Below are 18,871 nucleotides of genomic sequence, written 5' to 3'. Positions count from 1 at the left end.
CTCGTCACCTCCCTGGTGCTGTCTTCCTCCTTCTCCTCCTCCTCAGGTGGGACTCACTTCCTTTCACGTCCACTGCCCCTCACCCCTGTGTCCAGCAGGCGGACAGGAGGGGGCCCCAGGCCTCTGCTCCCCCAGGGGCCCCTGGGCAGGGATGGAGGCCAAGCCTCCCAGCCAGGCTGGCGGGCAGGTGGCCGGGCGTGGGCAGCTGCAAACACCCCTCTAAACAGACAATTCTCCAGCTCTACCCCCGCCTGCCCTGGCATCCCCACCTTCCTCGGCTCCTGCCTCCGTGCCCAGCAAGCTCCTGCTCACCCCTGACCCCTCGCCCCTCCCCCCGCCCCTCACCCCCCCTCACCCGATGTAGCAGGTGCCCCTGCCGCGCCCCCACCAGGACCTCCAGGCACCGGCCCGGCGGGGCGGCAGGAAACACGCTGGGAATGAGCTGCAGGGAGACCAGTGGCTTCGGGGAGACCACAGCCCGCCCCTGCCTCAGTCTCTCTCCCAAGCCTCCATCCTCAGGGAGAAAGCTCTCGGCGCCCGGGAGCCCGGGAGCCCGGGAGCCTAAGTGCTGGGGGCACATCCTCCCGGCTCTGGGAGAAGTGCAGGCGACGATCATGTTTGTCCCGGCCACAAGGGCGCGTCAGAGACGGCACTGCGCCTCGTGTCTTACAGGAGCTGAGAGCCTTGGCCTTTTGGGACCCCTCCGTCATACTGGGGGAGCGTTGCCTAGCTTCTCCCACTCCAGAGGGACTCCGGGCCTCAGTTTCCCCACCTCTCATTTGGGAACCAGAGTCCCCACCTCGGCACTGCTGCGAGGCTGCACACGGGGGACTTTTGAAGCACAAGGTCAATGCCTTCTCCTTAAGCGTCCCCAGTTCGCTGCACAAGGTCAATGCGAGAGGCCTTCTCCTTAAACCATCCCCAGGACGCTGCACAAGGTCAATGCGAGAGGCCTTCTCCTTAAGCGTCCCCAGGTCGCTGCACAAGGTCAATGCGAGAGGCCTTCTCCTTAAGCGTCCCCAGGTCGCTGCACAAGGTCAATGCGAGAGGCCTTCTCCTTAAGCGTCCCCAGGTCGCTGCACAAGGTCAATGCAAGAGGCCTTCTCCTTAAACCGTCCCCAGGTCGCTGCACAAGGTCAATGCAAGAGGCCTTCTCCTTAAGCGTCCCCAGGTCGCTGCACAAGGTCAATGCAAGAGGCCTTCTCCTTAAGCGTCCCCAGGTCGCTGCACAAGGTCAATGCGAGAGGCCTTCTCCTTAAACCGTCCCCAGGTCGCTGCACAAGGTCAATGTGAGAGGCCTTCTCCTTAAGCGTCCCCAGGACGCTGCACAAGGTCAATGCCTTCTCCTTAAGCCGTCCGTCCCCAGGACGCTGGGCCGGCGCTGGGCCTGACTCCCCGGCTCGCCCCGAGCAGCTGCCTCCAAGCTGGGTGAACAGCAAAGGAAGACTTCTGGAGGCGAAAGAACGTGGCGGCAAAAGGCCTGGGTTCAAATCCTGGCTTTGTTGTCTGCCACCGCGAGGCCTCGGGCAGGGCACCTGGCCGTCCGCCTGCCTCTGGGTTCCTTCTCTGTAAACTGGGAATGATGCAGCCTCATGGCCTGGATCTGATGCCTCCCCACAGGGAAGAGCGAAGGGAGGGATGGCGGCAGGCACAGGAGTTCAGGAGGGCGAGCGCCATCCGCCACGAGGAAGCTGCAGAGTGGGTAAGGAAGGGGCCTCCATGAGGGTGCCCCTAACGGAGCAATGAAGACAGGCCACTCTGCTGGCACGTCTCAACCTTGTCTTATTGAATCCACCACGGCTCTAAAGCACGGGTTACTTTTATCCCACGTGACTAGTCAGCGGTGGAACTCGCACTTGAACCTGGGTCCAACGACGCCACTCACAAGGACGAGCCCTCCTGCTCCCTCCGGCTCCCCTTGCTTTTAACCCTTCACTCACAGGGCCTGGCCCTGCTCCAAGCCTCCCCACCCATAGGCTCCCAGCGAAGAGTCTCCCCTTTTTCTTTTTTTGGGGTGTGTGTGAGTGTGTGTGTGTGTGTGTGTGTGTTAATATTTATTGTGATTTTTTGTTTTGTTTTAATCCTCACCTGAGGATATTTTTCCATTGATTTTTAGAGAGAGTGGAAGGGAGAGGAAGAGACAGAGAGAGAGAAACAGAGGTTGGTTGCTTCCCACACAAGCCCCAACCAGGGCCAGGGATCAAGCCTGCAATCGAGGTACATGCCCTTGACCAGAATCGAACCCGGGACCCTTCAGTCTGTGGGCTGATGCTCTGTCCATGCTCCAACCGGGTAGGGCTCTTTCCTGTTTCTTAATCTTGGTCCTGGAAACCCCTCCCAGCTTGATCTCTATCCCGTCATCGGGGTCCCTCCGGGCAGGACAAGGAAGGGGTATGTGACGTGTGACAAGGAGGAGAAAAGAGACGTTTTCCCAAATGACACATTTCCAAAGCCATTTATTGCATCTAAACGCTACAGGGAAGTCGGAGCTGGTGTCCTGTTTAGAAAGATCAGCGTGCATGATTCGACGGGAGGCCAGCCAGCCCTTCCATTCCCGTTCCAACCCATTCCCACCAGGTGTCGCCTCGCATCCCTCCTCAGATGTCTCCGCCAGCTCGCTGCCTCCCTCCCGGGAGGACGGTCTCGGGTTTGAATCAGAAGTCGCACAGGTGCGTCAGGGGTAGGGGGTGGCGTCCTGGGGCAGGGCGTGGGCTCTCCTGCCCCGGCTCGCCCGCACGCTCAGTGGTACCTGCCTCTTCTCTTCGCTCTCTTCTCAATGAAGCTCATCAGGTCGTCGAGCTTGCTGTCGATCTTGCGCAGGTAGAACATGAGCTCCGAGCCGAGAGCATATTCTGTAAACAGAAGAGTTCATAGAAAGAGGTCAACACGCGGGAGGTCCCCACGAAACCAGAGGACGTGGGGCAGCAGACGCCCCTTCCCACACGTGAGCTCAGGGCAGTGCGTTTGACACCTCCGAATGCCCGCGTGCCCATCCAACTGGCTCCCGGCATCGTCTCTGGGTCTGAATCTAGGCGGGCCAGGTGCCCGTCTGCCAGCGGTGACATGTCGAAGGCGGGTCTATGCTCTTGCACCTCAGCTTCTCCTGTGATGCCCAGTGGCCCTTGCTCACTGGCGGGGTGGTCCTACTGTAGATCTGTGAGATGCAGAACTCGGAGGAGCGCGTGGGTCACCCAACCGGCTGCACTGGAGACAATCACTGCTACACAGGGGTTGGGCCTGACGCCACGTCCTCTGCTCCCTCATCAGCGAAGGCAGGCCATCACGCAGGCCCCTCCAGGGCGGTGTGAGAGGAAGCCCTCTGACTCCCTCCAGGGAGTCACAGCAGTCCTCCCAGGCAATGAGACGCAGGAGGGCCACAGGACCCACGGCAAACAGCGACGGGGAGTGCGTGGCCTAAGCGGTCCCGGTATCAGGGACATCTGAGCTCCTTCGTGGGGGTACACTGGAGTGACATCCCTGCCCCTGCCAAGTAGGCAAAGCATTTGCGATGTGGCCTATGGTGAGCTGTACGGTCTGTCCCTGTGGCAGGACTAGTGTGGCCCTGGCCAGGTGGCTCAGCTGGTTGGAGCATCACCCCGTACGCCAGAAGGTTGCAGGTTCAATTCCCGGTCAGGGTGCATACAGGAGGCAACCAATTGATGTTTCTCCTTCATGTTGATGTTTCTCTCTCTCTCCACCTTCCTCTCCCTCTAAAATCAATAAAAACATATACTCGGGTGAGGATTGGGGGGAAAATAGTGTCAATTTTGAGTTGGGAAAACTGGGGAATCTGGCCAAATTAGGACACGGAGACAGATGGAGTCTAAGCTCCCTGTGGCTAGCCTGCTAGCAGCTGGGCCTGTTCAGGAAGATGCCAGCGTTTTTGAAAAAGGAAGCGTTACTGCTAATATCGTCCAGAGCAGCGGTGGCCAACCGGTGGTCCGTGAGGTCCGGAAGGTTGGCGACCGCTGGTCTGTAGTATAATGTGGGGAAATTATCATCATAGCTGGCACTGCTATTTTTTTCTCTTGGTATCATATTGGAGGAGCAAACTGATGGGAGAGAAACCAATAAATGAACCAGGAAGGAAAGATGGGGAGAAAAGCATATTTTGAGGAGGGGCTAAGTACAGAGATTTAAAAATCTTAAAAGAGACAGGTAAAGACGGGGTGATATTGATTGGAAACTGATTCCACTGTGTTAGAGGATATAAAGGTGTTGGGAATGGTACATAGAAATAGATTGTAGAGACAGAACAGACAAAAATAAAGGTGGGAGAAGTGCAGAATATTCATATTCTTACAACCACAGAACCGAAGTGTCGCAGCCTGACCCAGTGGATTAGCGATTCCAGGGGGAGTCGGACGGCCTCCACCTCCACCCAGCACCCGGGTGTCAGGGCTTGATCCCCAAGAAAATGTGGCTACTGTGGTCCACCCTCCCTTGAGGGGACGTATAGGAGGAGTTGAGATGGCTTGGGCTACAGACTAAGATAAAAGTGTGTGGGGAATGATTTAGGTTGGGTTACGTGAGGTTAACTTGGGCCTACACTCTGATGGGAGTGTCTGGATATTGCTGGCATCTTGCTTCTCCTATGTCTGTGGCCAGGACCAGGCAGGTAGTAAATCATACAGCCGCCCATCCTCATCGACCCCTCAGTTCCATTCACTGGCATCGCTGCCGGGACTAGGAAAATGAGTCACCCCCTTTGCCACGCCCGGTACACGTTGGTCCCTCTGAGCCTCCTGCTGCTCAGCCGACTCTCCTCCCCTTTCGGTTGCCAGGAGAGAGAGGTCCACCAGAGACGGAGGAGCACAGCAGTCACCCAATGGCCAAGAAGAAATGAGAGTTGATCTTACGATAATTAGAGTGATACACGAAGTTGGCTTCCACCACTCTGTGGTTCAGGGGTTGGGTCCTGCGGTAAATGTTGCGGATGGTGTTGTTCTGGTGGTCCAATAAGGAATTCTCTAGCTTCCAAATCTGTTGGCAACAAGAAGTGACATATGGAGAGGTAGGGACACAGGGGCAATGTAAAAGAGTTTCCTTAGAAATGGGACTCAATCTTGGACTTGTGCAACTCTGATAAAACCGCTGTGAGATCTCAAGCCCAGAGCAGGTTCTGGGTGCTACCTGTCAGGCACAGGATACGCATCCCTTTATTCTTCCATAAATCTCTCAATCATTTTCTACGAGTATTGGGTCAACAGTAGAAAGGGGAGGAAGACGTAAACAGAGATGTGCCAAGCAGCAAGCTCAATGTTTATTTTCCTGAAAATATCTGTATTCCATGTACATCCTCGAAAGGCATTTTTGCTGCGTGTATAGTTCTAGGTCAGCTGTTCCGTTCTCTTGGTGCTTTGAAAAGATGATTCCACTGCTTTCCAACTCTCACTGCTGCTGTGGGGAGTCTGCTGTCAGTGTAATCTGCTCTTTTCACGGTAATCTGTTCTTTCCCCATCTGGCTGATGTTTACATTGTTTCCTTTGTCTTTGTTTTTTTTGTGGTTTCACTCTGATATGTTTAATGTGTGTGTGTGGGCCGGGGAAGGTGTGTGTGTTTTAAAATTTACGTTGAGCCCTAGCTGGTTTGGCTCAATGGATAGAGTGTCGGCCTGTGGACTGAAGGGTCCCAGGTTTGATTCCAGTCAAGGGCACATGCCCTGGTTGTGGGCTTAATCCCCAGTGCAGGGTGTGCAGGAGGCAGCCAATCAATGATTCTCTCTCAATGTTGCTATTTCAATCTCTCTCTCCCTCTCCCTTCTTCTCTGAAATCAATAAAAAATACTTTTTTTAAAAATAAAATGAGTAACATTTACATTGACTCATGGGGCTTACTGAATACGTATATGACTTGGTGTCTTTCAACTCTTCTGAAAATCTGTCAGCCAGTATTCCTCAAATGGTACCTCCTCGCTGTGCTGCCTCCTTTGTCCTAGAGTTTCAACTCGGTATTTGTTAGATTTTCCCCTCCATTCTCTGTGTCTTTATTTCCTTTTCACCTCTTTTTCTCTTTGTGTTTCATTTTAGATAATTTTTCTTAACTCTGTCTATTAAATGCATTTACTCTATTTTTACTATCTTTTCAATTCTAGAAATTCTATTTGGTTGGTTTTTTTTCCAAGTCTATGTAGTCATTTTTATACTTTTTGTTCTTTTATCATATTTAAAACTCATATTAAACATATTAAACATGCTTATACCTATTATGCAGTTTTACATATATAAACATTCTTTTTTTTATATTAACGGATAATTTTGCTATCTGAAACTTGTGTAGGTCTATTTCTGTTGACGCTCACTCATAGCGTAATTTGTGATTTTGTTTCTAATTAAGCTCATTTCCGGTAACTTTGTGGAAATTCTTCAATATATGGATTTAAGGTGCACATTTCCAGAGATAATTTACATTTGATCCTATTAGGTATCTGGGGCACTTCCAACTTTTGGTTGGAAACATTTTTGTGTGTGGGTATGGGTCTCCTTGAATATGGGTCTCTCCACCTTTCCTGGAGTAGGGAAATGAAAAGCATAAGAAAAAGCAATATTTTTTTCCTGAGGAAGAATATCACCCAAAAGGAAATGTCAACTGTGCTTTGCACCCGCAGTACGTCTGCCCTTTATGTAGCTCAACAAGTCCTTCTGTGCCTATGCTCTGCTGGGGACGGATGACCGCTACCGCTCTTCTCGAAGGGCTCCAGGAATCTGCGATGGCGGAGACCTACAGGTGACACTGTCCTCGCACAAAGCCATCGGTGACGTCAGAATGCAAACCCGGGAGGACGGGATCTTGTACTTCCAGGGCCTACGGCAGGGCCTCTGAGTAGCCCCCAATGAGTATTCGCCTATCTCTGCCACAGCACTGGTACGATCACCCCAGGCCATAGAGGGCGGCACAGCAGCCCTGTCCATGGAAAACACCACAGGAGCCCGGGAGTTGGCCTTGTGTGGAATTTGGGGGAGCACTCTCGTTAGCCAGGCAGTCCAAAGGGGAGCTTGGGTGAAGGGCTGCCACGCGGTACCTGAGCTTTGGAGAGCTGCACGGTGTCGGCCAGCAGGAACCAGTGGACGTTCTCCGTGCAGGGCGGGGTGGTGAGGGAGCCCCAGTAGGTGTAGTAGTAGCGGAGGTTTTCAGGCAGCATGTCCTGGATGTCAATGCCGCTCAGAACGGTGCTTTGTCCTAAGAGAGGGGACCACAGATAAAGAATGTTAGGGACTGCTGCGGCCCCTTGGGAGGCTGCTCGGCTCAGAGCTCACCACCTTCGAACCTCCTGACCCACGCAGAGGGCCACCGAAGCTGATTCTGGGAAACCTCTCCCCAGTGTCCTGTTTCCTGGAAGGATGAAGAGCAAAGACCTGGGGGAGACCCCTCAGCTACCTCCTCCTGGCCAGGTTCTCCGTCCTGAAGGCTGCTCCTCCTCTGTAAGAAGGGAATGGTCAGGAGGATTGCGGTGGGGGACGGGGAAGGTGTTTTAAAGTGCTGGATGGGACCAGCGCACAGGCCACTGCTCCTGCGTGTAACTCATCGTCGTCGTTGCCGTTGTTGGGCTGAGGCCAGGGCGGAGGGATTTCGGGGGAGAAGAGGAGGCGTGAAGGGGTCCTTTTGGAGAGGGGGAAAGCCAATGCCCGGAGGAGCCGTCTAAGATTTCTACGGGCAGCCTCAGGGCCTGTCCACGTCCGTAGCTGTGAACAACAGTAATACCTGTTCAATGTCTGTTTCCGCCCAGCCATTGTCAGCCGTGGCTACAGGCTGGGAGTTGGTCTGGGCTTTGGCCGGTGAGCTTGTGGAGGATGGGGGGGGGGGCGGGGAGGAGGCGGGGGAGGGCGTGGAGGGCGTTTGTCAGAATGAAGGCCCTGGAATCTGCGAGGTAATGAGAGATGATGCAAGGCACGAGGCTGACTGGTAGTGAGAACCAGGAGGCCCATGGACGGGAGGTCAGGAGGCTTGGGGGAGGGGCGAGGACAGGCGTGGCCACAGTGAGATGCGCAAAGCCAAGCCCTCAAAGCTGACGTGGTTATTGCTCAAGGTCAAGGGTTGGCCCTGGGAGTAGGCGATCCCTCTGACCAGAGCTGGCCTCCCGGAGGCAAAGGGCGGGAAGACCAGCCCCCGGTCTGCGTGTCCAGGCACGATGATGAGGGGCTTCCGTCTAGAGCAGCCGTGGGCAAACTACGGCCCGCGGGCCAGATCCGGCTGTTCTATCCGGTTCTCTTGCTCTCCCCTCCGCTCCTTTACTTTGAATTTATATTAGTTCACACAAACACTCCATCCATGCTTTTGTTCCGGCCCTCCGGTCCAGTTTAAGAACCCATTGTGGCCCTCGAGTCAAAAAGTTTGCCCACCCCTGGTCTAGAGATTGGTCTCAGCTTGACGCCGAGGGGGACACCTCTCTCTAGGGACCAGGATCACCCTGCCAGCTGGGGCCGGGGGGGAGAGCACTTAAGTGATGATAGCGCTGGCCATCCAGAGGTCCCAGCTGTGGGAATGGACAGGTAGTTTATGGCCAGGCTCTCAGCGGGTTCGAGGCCTGAGCCCACAGCAGGAATTGCCGGAAAAGGAGACCTCGCACAGGGAGGGTGCACGCCCTTCACAGGGCTCATCTGCCACCCTCCCCACCAGCGCCACTCTTCCCTGCCCACCCCACCCCCCACCCCCACCACACACTCATTCCTCCTCCCTCCTGCCGCTGTTGGCCTCCCTTACCTGAATACCTGACGTTTTTCAAGTGAGAAATGAAGTTGCTGTAATAGGTGTTTTCCGCATTGTCCTTGACCTGCAGGGGAAACAGAGCAGTGACCTCGGTGAGGAGACTGGCCCTGTCCCCTCTGGCTCCTGGCTGACTGGGCAGAGCCGCGAGGGCTGAGCGGGGCCACAATCGGGCTGTGCTTTGACACCGACGGCCTGGGCTCCCCAGCCTCTCCCAGGCACACAAGCTCTGAAGCATTTTGGCAACCTCATGGGAAGGGCCAGAAGTCACGCCGGAATATCCCAGTGACCCCGTCAGGCCCTGACTGCCCCGTCCTGCCCACCGCCAGGTCACTTCTGTTTTTAGATGAGTGTTGACATTCTTAAAGTCAGAAAAGTTGCCTTGGGTGGAAAAGGTCTATTTTCAACGGTTCTTTCCAGTCAGTGGGGTTGATCCACATCTTCTTCCACCACAAACAAATCCAGATTTCTGGGATTTATAACTGCCCCTTGCTGTTTGCTTTCTAAATGTGCCGTGTCTTGCCCTAGCCGGTTTGGCTCAGTGGATAGAGCGTTGACCTGCAGACTGAAGGGTCCTGGATTTGATTCCAGTCAAGGGCACATGCCTGGATTGAGGCTTGATCCCCAGTAGGGGGCGTGCAGGAGGCAGCCGATCAATGATTCTTTCTCATCATTGATGTTTCTATCTCTCCCTCTCCCTTCCTCTCTGAAATCAATAAAAATATATTTTTAAAATAATAATAATAAATAAAATATAGCAATTTTCCTCTGATGTAGCTCTATTTCTTCCTCATCTTTCGTCACCTATAATTACATCTACATATATCATAAATCCAACAATACAGTGGCATTATTATTGCTTTAAGCTATTTTATGGGGGGGGTTTTGAGACAAAAAAAATAGTATCTGTAGATGCTCTTTTATCTGTACCCACTGATCTAGCTACCGTTTCTGGGCCTCTGCATTGCTTTCTGTGGATCTGGGTTACTGCCTGGTGTCATTTTCTTTCGGCCCAAGGATTTCTTTTCATACTTACAAGAAGGTCTGCTAGCAGTTATCTCGGTCTTTGTTTATCTGGGGGTGTCTTTATTTCACCTCATTTTTGAAGAGTGGTTAGGAGATGGCTTCCTGGTTGACTGTCATTCCACGGCCTCCTGAGGACTTGTTTCTATGAGATGTCGGCCGTTGGTTGTACCGCCAGTCTGTGCATATAACAAATTCTTTTTCCCTTGTTGCTTTCAGCAGTTTGACTTTGATATGTCTGCGTGTTTATCAGATGTGGGGTTTGTTGAGTTTCTTGGGCTGGTAAATTAATGTTTTTCATTGAATTTGGGGAGTTTGGGGCCATTGTTTCTTCAACTTTTTTTCTGCCACTTTCTCTGTCTCCTTCCCTTCTGGGACTCCCATTATATGTATGTTGGGACATGTGGTCTTGTCCCCATGAGGCTCCAAGGCTATGTTTGTTTTCTTCAATCTTTTCTCTTTGGTCTTCAAGATGAATAATTTATTTGTTCTATCTTCAAATGCACGGATTCTTTTGCTGCCTCAAATCTTGTTTTGAGCTCTTGTGAATTTTTTCATTTTGTTCATTATACTTTTCAGCTCTAGACTTTCCATTTGGTGCCTAATTATTGTTTCTATTTATCTATTGAGACTTCCCTTTTGGAATCATTGTCATATTTTCCTTTAATGATTTGAACGTAGTTTTTAAAAAATCCTGTGAACACATTTATGATAGTTGTTTTCAAGTGCTGTCTGCTAAATCACTCTGGGTCCACTCAGCATCAGTTTCTATTGACTGCTTTCTCTTCTCTAAAATATGGATCACATTTTCCAATTTCTTTGCATGCCCAACTTTTTTTGGTTGAAAACTGGACATTTTAGATAATGCATTAGTAGCAAATATGAATTCTGATTTTTAAAAATTGTGCTAAGGGTGTGTTTTTCGTTTGTATGTCTGTTTAGTAAGTTGTCCTGGCTTTATTGCACAATACATCTCCCCAGCAGTATGTAGCAGCTGATGTCTTTCCTCTACTCAGTTTTTTGGTGTTTTATTTTGTGTGGTTTTCTTTTTTTCCTAAAAGAACAGGAAGGTGTTCCCTCCCAGTTCTGGAGGCTAGACGTTGGAAATCGCGGTGCCCTGATGGCCACGCCCCCTCTGAAGGCTGCAGGGAGAGCCTCCTGGCCTCTCCCAGCTTCTGGGTGTTGTAAGCCACCCCTGGTGTCACTCCAGTCTGCACTCCGCCGTCACATGGCCTTCTTCCCTCCGCATCCGCGTGTGTCTGTCTCTGCTCAGTTCTTCGATATTGGTTTTATTTTGTAGCCTGGATTCCTAGGCGCCACCGAGGGTCAGCGGAGCTGTGGTCAGTCAAGGCTCTGAGCAGAGGTCGTGCTAAATGCCCTGAGCCCTTCCTTAGACGGCACCCTCTGCTGATGGAGCTGGGTGAGGGCCGAGAAGCACGAAGCCAGCCAGTTCTCACGCTGGCCCCGGCGTTTGCTCCCACCTCTTGGGAAGCGACAGTCCCTCTGTGACTCTCGTTCCCAGGACATCTTACATAGATTTCTGATCGCTCTGCCACTTGCCACTCATGCCAACTGGGACCGCTCTGCAGGCTGTCAGAGCTGCGAGTTCTCTCCTTTTTCTGTCTTTTCTTTCAAATTTGCTACTTATACTGACAGCTCCCCCCCCCACCACAACCATGAGTTTTCAGCTTTTACCCCGAATCCAGTCAGCCCCCTGCCCCAGGCAGTGCAGCTGCTGGTGTTCCTGTCCAGCCCGCCCCCCCGCCCCCACTCCCCGCCGTAAGCCACCTTGCTGACCGAGTTAGGGGTGGGGATGGGAAGTCCACCAGCTACCACTGCTCTTCCTCAAAATTCTAGCCCAGCGGCAGCGTGGCCCAGTGTTTGAGCTTCAAACTGTGAACCAGGAGGTCACGGTTTGATACCCGGTCAGGGCACATGCCCGGTTGTGGGCTCGATCCCTGGTGTGGGGCGTGCAGGAGGCAGCCGATCTATGGTTCTCTCGCATCATTGATGTTTCTCTCTCTCTCTCCGTCTCCTGTCCACTCTGAAATCTATAAAAATATATTTTAAAAAGTCTAGCTACTTTCCACAAGGAAATGCCTCCATTTGTTGTTGCCTTTGGTCCGCTTCCAGAGCGCTGATATTGTTGTTTGTGACCATTTTATCCAACTTAATACTTGTTTGCGGGGATGGGATTCAGTGGCTACTCCTGGCCATGGAGCCGCAAGTCCCACCCACAGACTCCCTTAGAGACTCCGAGGTGTTGCCGGTGGCCCCAGGCCTCCCCTTACCCCCCACCCAGCTGAGGTTCGGTCAGCCCTCTGCAATCCCAACTCACTTAGGTCACCTTGTCCAAGGTCCCCAAGTTTGATGACGCAGAAGGAGCATGCACTAGAAATCTTCCCCAAGTCAGCATGTTTGAGGGCTGGGGGCTCAGGAACGGGGGAGCAGAGACAGGAAGGAGACCCCCATCCACACTGAATGCCGGTGTGGACACTGACCTGTACCTGCCCACGCGGAGTTGGCCTACCTCGATGAGGGCCGCCAGCACGGCCAGGCCGTCGGGAGCATCCTTGGCTACATCGTAGCTTCCGTATTTGGAATTGTAGTGAACGACGTGAATCTGTGGGGGCAAGACAAGGTGGGTCAAGGGCCGGCATGCAGACTCCAAAGGCTTCAGGTTTGCAGGAAGGAGGAAAGCAGAGGCTCTATCGAGGCCTCAGACCGTCCCACACAAATGCCACTCTCCGTCTCCCTCCATCTAGGCCACGAGGTCTGTCAAGTCCAGAAAAGTTCACCCTGGCCGGTTCTGCTCAGTGGTTAGAACATTGGCCCAAGGACTGAAGGGTTATGAGTTCGATTACAGTCAAGAACACAAACCTGGGTTGCAGGCTTGATCCCTGGCCCTGGTTGGGGCATGTGCAGGAGGCAACCAATCGATGTGTCTCTCTCACATGGATGTTTCTCTCTCTCTCTCTCACCCTCCCTTTCACTCTCTCTTTAAAAAAGAAAATTAATGGGAAGAAGAAAAGACCAGAAAGTTCTCCAAGAATGAAAAGAGCATGAGTGGGAGTCTGGGAATGTGGCAATCCAAGGGCATTTCCTTGACCCCACCTCCCTCCAGACAGACAAGCTGGCAGAGTCCAGCCCGATTATATAAGGCCCCCGGGTTCTCCTGAGGTCTCCGTGGGCTGGACGTGAGTGCCTTGCCCAGGAGGCCGCTGTGATCCTGTGGTCATCCTAAGGACAGATCTGAGCAAGACAGGAAACCCAGAGAATCCAACACACAGAGACCCAGCCGAAGTGGAGAGGCCTCGCCGCACTGTGCAGGCTCTGACTTCTCTGAGGACAGGGCCCTGGCCTGAACCCGGCACACAGCACTGGCCAATGAGTAGTGAATGAATGAAAAATAAACTCAACCTCCGGAGACATGACCATCACCACTGCAGAAAGGCTTTGGGGCTGTTTGAATAAGAAACGTGACTAAGGCCTTGGCTGGTTTGGCTCAGTGGGTAGAGCATCGGCCTGCGGACTGAAGGGTCCCAGGTTCGATTCCAGTCAAGGGCACATGCCCGGGTTGCAGGCTTGGTCCCCAGTGTGGGGCGGGGAGGGGGGGTGCAGGAGGCAGCCAATCAATGATTCTCTCTCGTCATTGATGTTTCTGTCTCTCTCTCCCTCTCCCTTCCTCTCTGAAATCAATAAAAACATATTTTAAAAAGAAAATAGAAGTGACTGTGGGTTTGAGGGAGGGGTCCTGGAGGGACCCTCACGGTACCTCAGCCACGTATCTGAGCCCGTCGATGGTGTGCTCGGAGCCGCTGATCTCTGAGGACGCGCCGCCCCAGTGGAAGTGCATCTGCAGGGCGATGTACTCGGTGCCCTTGGCCGTGGTCATGCGCATGGTGGGGGGCAGGCTGATCTGCACTGGAAGAGAAAACGGGGGGCAGCAAGGGGTGCAGGCTGCCGATGGGTCAGGCCTCCTGGGCAGGCAGCCTCCCTGGTCCCGGATGAGCCGGGACAGACTGGCTTAGCGTGCCACGAGCAGGGTCACCTGAATGGGCGTGGAGCTTGCTGGAAACAGCCATTCTAAAGAGTCGCCAGATAATCTTGAAAGCGAATTTATAAAACTCTTTCAAAATGCATGAGAGAAATCGGAGTAACGTGCGTGAGCTGTGAGTGTATTCTGGTTGCCACTGGCCGCCGGGACGTTCTGCAAACGCACAGCGTAGCTGTTACATTGTCTGGTCCAGGCTTCCGACGTGGGGGCCGTCCACACCCCGCTTTTCCTGTCGACCTCCAGCCCTTTCTCGGAGGGAAGGGAAAACAAGAGCTTCTCTTCAGCCTCTGAGAAATACTGGGCGTCCTGTGGGCACTTGGAGCAAATCAGACTCCAGGGGGAACAGGAGGAAAATCAGACAGGGGCACAGGCCAGGGAGCAAAACCAGGCGGGGCTGTGGCTTCGGCAACATTGCCTGCACCTGGGTTTGCCTGTCACCTGGGTTTGCTGCTGTCAGTCACCTGGCTTTGCCTCTGGTTGGGTCTGAGTGAGCGCAGGAGAGGCGAACAGGGACTGAGGGAGCAGCGGGGACGGAGGCTAAGGAAGAGGCCGCACCCCTTCGGAAGAGCCTCCTCGTTTCCAAAGGTGTGTGTGTGTGTGTGTGTGTTTAATATGTTTTTTAATTGATTTATTACAGAGAGGAAGGGAGAAGGATAGAGAGTTAGAAACATCGATGGGAGAGAAGCATTGATCAGCTGCCTCCTGCATGACCCCTAACGCCAGTCACCCTCCAGGCTGTGCTCTAGAGCAGCGGTCGCCAGGTGGTCCGCAGACCGCTGGTGGTCTGTGAGGTCCGAAAGGTTGGCGACCCCTGCTCTGAATGCCCCGCGACCACCCTGGCCAGCAGCCTCGCCCTCCCCTTACCTGTGTGGCCGTTGTTGATCATGAAGAAGTCGCCGCCCTGCGCGTCGTAGCCGGTCAGGTTCAGCGCCTTCAGGGAGGGGTTGTACCGCACCTTCCTCCTCTGCAGGTCGATGGGCGACTGTCTGTCCCCCCCGCAGGTGGGGTACTCCTCGTGCCAGTGTGTCTCATCCATCGACCCCTCTGAGGGGGGAGAGAGCAAAGGGGAGCACAGGTCAGGTCCCTCCCTGGGGCACCCCACTTAGGGCAAAGGTCAGAGCCTGCCACTCACAGCAGGGCCTGCCCAGCCGGGGCCCCCAATGGCCGGCAGGATGCCAGCGTCAAGGCCAGGCTGCCTTCTAGAAAGCAGACGCAGGGCCTCAGAAGGGGGTGGGAGGGGCATCTGAACCCACTCCAGGGGCCCCGGCGTCTGGGCTTCTCTGGCAGTGCCTGCCCTGCGGACACGACGTGGTGTGTGTGTGTGTGTGTGTGTGTGTGTGTGTGCATGTGTGTGTGTGTTTAATATATTTTTAAATTGATTTTTACAGAAAGAAAGGGAGAAGGATAGAGAGATAGAAGCATGGATGAGAGAGAAGCATCGATCAGCTGCCTCCTGCATGACCCCTACTGGGGATCAAGCCCACAACCCAGGTACATGCCCTTGGACAGAATCCAACGTGGGACCCTTCAGTCCGCAGGTTGATGCTCTATCCCGGTGGTTGGCAAACTGCGGCTCGCGAGCCACATGTGGCTCTTTGGCCCCTTGAGTGTGGCTCTTCCACAAAATACCACGGCCTGGGTGAGTCTATTTTGAAGAAGTGGTGTTAGAAGAAGTTTAAGTTTAAAAAATTTGGCTCTCAAAAGAAATTTCAATCGTTGTCCTGTTGGTATTTGGCTCTGTGGACTAAGGAGTTTGCCGACCACTGCTCTATCCACGGAGCCAAACCGGTGTTTTGAAAACAGTGGTGCCTGCACAGCCTCCGTTCTCCCTCTGACGGACGGGCAGCTGATAAATGGTTAGGGGCTCCTTGGGCTTGGCCATCGCTGAGCCCAGGACCTGGTGCGAACGGAGAGCGTGGATTTTTTCTCTTTTCCTCGGATGCCCCAGTGTCCTACGCAGCCCCCACCCCTGACAGTGACACGGCCCCCACTCCCGCCGGCAGGACCTCCCACCTGCTTCCTGGCCCCAGTCCTGTCACCTGGTTCCCAGGGCCTAACCACCAGGTCCTCGGGGCGAGAAAGGGAGCACCAGATTCAGAGATGAGCAAACAATTGGTTAAAACATATCAGAGCAGCCCGGCCGGCGTGGCTCAGGGGCTGAGCGCCGACCTAGGAACCAGGAGGTCACAGTTCAATCCCAGTCAGGGCACAGGCCCGGGTTGTGGGCTCCATCCCCAGCGTGGGGCGGGCAGGAGGCAGCCGATCCATGGCTCTCTCTCATCATTGATGTTCCTATCTCTCTCCCTCTCCCTCTCTGAAGTCAATACACTGAATATATAGATATATACACACATCAAAGTAAGGAAACTTATCTCTCAGCCACAGTGGGGAGAGTGATGACCACAGAACAGCTGTGGGTCCTGGTCTCACCCCTGTGACTGTGGGTCCAAGCTCCTCCCCTCCAGGGGGAAGGGCACAGCTTGCGTTCAGGAGGACTTTGGAGCGGGGCCTTGAGCAGCTTCTTGGCTTTGCAATAGAAAGTCCATTCTGCGCTTCTCTACGTGACGTACGGACCAGGTTTAAACAGTTCTCTCCAGGAGGCGGATGCACAGCTCCAGATCGAAGGCCCTGGCCCGGGCCCCTGCCAGCACTGGGGGGGGCGGGGGAGGGCTCATGGTCCCAGAGGCCCTTGCAGGAGCTGCCCCCGTTCTCCAGGGCCTTAGTGGCTGTCTGAGGCCCACAGTCCCAGAAGCCAGGCTGTTGGCATCCCCTCCCTTCCTCGCCCTCCCCGCAGGACCACGGCCTCGTGGGTTCCTCAGCCCAGCACCCAGCAGCGGCTAGGGCTGGCCAGCCGCCCCTGTAGCTGGACCCCCTGGGTCTCCCTGCAGTGTCCCTAGCCCCACTGCCCTTGGCCTACGGGACATAGGTCCCCGGAACGGGTGCTTCCCCATGTCGGGGGCGGGCTGTGCAGAGTGGGCCCCACACCGTGTCTGCTCCTGGTCCTGCGTCGGCCAGTGGCCGCCGGTGTGCTGTCGGGGCCCGTGCCTCAGGGCAGCTCAGAAAAGACGGGGCCGGGGAGGCAGGCGCTCTCGGCACTGCCGGGGGGCAGGGGTGTTTCATGACCAAGCCCCACAGACGTGGTCTTCCTCTCCTTGGCTCCCACGGGGCTAAATGTCAGGGGCTTTGATTTCACAGGTAAAAGTCGGGGTTCAGTGAAGTGTAGGTTCCAGTGTCAGCAGGTCCTGGCAACCGAGGGAGGGCAGTTGGGGGCCCCCAAAGGCCCTGGTGCCCGGTCCTCGGCGTCGGGATGTTCTGGGGCAACCTCGTCTCATGAGACAGCTGAGAAGAACGCTCCCGGGCCCTGGAGGCTGCGGGCAGCCCTTGGTTTCTGTTTTTTGTTTGTTTGTTTTTTAAATCCTCAGCAGATGATATGTTTTTATTGGTTTTAGAGAGGGAGGGAGGGAGTGGGAGAGGGAGAGAGGAACATTGATGTAAGAGAGAAACAGCTATTGGTTGCCTTCCATACACATCCCAACTGGGGATCGAACCCGCAACCTAGGTGTGTGCCCTGACCAGCAATCAAACCCCTAGCCTTTTGGTGTGCGGGACGATGCTCCAACCCACTGAGCCCCCCGGCCAGGCCAGCGGGCGGCCCCTGTGACAACTTTATTTCCCACTCACAGGCCCAGAAAGCCAAGGGCTTTGCAGTCGGACAGGCGGGGCTCCCGGGCCAGCCCGGGCGCAGGGACGTGTCAGAGCACAAGAGCGGCCGGTGAGCCGGGCCTGTGAAGGGCGAGCATCCCTTCCCGCATCACGGCTGCAGTGCGGTGCGTCCTCCTCCCCCCGCGCCCTGCAGCCGGCGGCGGGGGGCACAGGCTTCACCGGGGTCCTCCGGGGGGTCGCGGGGTCCCGCAGCCCGGGGGGGCTCACCTGTGTAGGTCCAGTCGTGCTGGGCCAGGGCCCCCAGGAGGAGCAGGGACGGCAGGATGATCAGAGTCCTCATGGCGCTGCAGGTCCGCAGTCAGGGCCGGGTCGGGGACGCCCTCCTTTTAAAAGCTCAGAGACCAGCTGTAAGTCACAATTTCCCACGTCTGGCCGGTTGGTCCAGCCTCGGCGGCACCCACGGAAGAACACCTCCTCCCACAATGGCCCTTCTGACGCGCTCACGTGGCGGGCGCCGGGCGCCGGGCCTCCATCGCGCGCTGCCATGGCCAGCTAGCCTACAGGTTGGGCCGTTCCGTGTCCCGACTTGGGGAAACTCATTGAAGGCCACACAGGGCGGCCTTTGTGGACGGGGACACCGGGGAGGGAAGGCCCAAGGCGGGGAGCAGCGGGGGAGGCTTGCCTGGAACAGAGCTGCTTCCGGCCCCCCGCTCCCGGCCAGCGGCGCTCTGGGGCCCGGCCAGGGGCCTGGCAGGGGCATCGCCGGGGCCTGCACACCCTTGCCAGGTCCCGCCTGGTATTTCCTGTGTCTCGGCTATTGTCACCAGCCACCGCCGCTGACTGCGGCTGCCCTCAGCCGGTACTTCGGGGCACGACCTGCCCCACGCGTGGGCCTGGGATGGAGACTGGCAGTGGAGGCCGGCGTGTCTGCGCCTCACTCTGAATTCGGCGGCGAACCCTGAATCCTCGCTCATGAGCACGTCCCTGGGGGTGCCTCCGGGCCACCGAGCTGCTGGGGCGCATGTGTCCCCACGAAATGCCTTTGTTCCAACAACTGGGGTGAGCTCCGTCACCCCAAAGCGATGGGACCTGTCAGAGCGATGGCTGGCCGAGCGTCAGAGCGATGCGTGGCCTAACCTCCTGCGTCCACTTGGGTACACAGCCCTTGAACTGAGCCGCCGGGGAGCCTTTTGATTTGATACCTGCTGACAGGCCAGCACTTCGCATGCCCTTCGGAGAGGGCACAGGCCAAGGGCAGCGCTGCTGTGGGGTGCTTGTGCCCTGGCCCATACAATAGAGCCCCTATTCCAGAGCACAGAGCTAGGCCCCAGCCTCGACGTCTCACTGCCAACTCCCCCACCCCCAGTCCAGGGGTGGCCGGAGGGCAATGGCGCGTGAATTCAGCATGGTGAAGGGCATGGAGAG

General features: G+C 55.3%; 1 protein-coding gene across 1 annotated transcript; it reads right to left on the bottom strand.

Moving 5' to 3' along the window:
* Positions 1–2,439: 2,439 nt before the first annotated feature.
* CA6 (carbonic anhydrase 6) lies at positions 2,440–17,786 on the bottom strand (the record flags this gene model as incomplete). The annotated part of the gene is made up of 8 exons (XM_080655143.1): positions 2,440–2,852; positions 4,860–4,983; positions 7,022–7,179; positions 8,701–8,770; positions 12,257–12,349; positions 13,502–13,650; positions 14,648–14,827; positions 17,714–17,786. 8 exons carry the CDS (start codon positions 17,784–17,786, stop codon positions 2,740–2,742), a joined length of 960 nt encoding a protein of 319 aa, XP_080511269.1. The 3' UTR covers positions 2,440–2,739.
* Positions 17,787–18,871: the final 1,085 nt, after the last annotated feature.

This window comes from Plecotus auritus (assembly GCF_963455305.1).
Source record: "Plecotus auritus genome assembly, chromosome: 2".
Taxonomy (NCBI): Eukaryota; Metazoa; Chordata; class Mammalia; order Chiroptera; family Vespertilionidae; genus Plecotus; species Plecotus auritus.
This window is presented reverse-complemented; position numbering and strand designations above follow the sequence as displayed.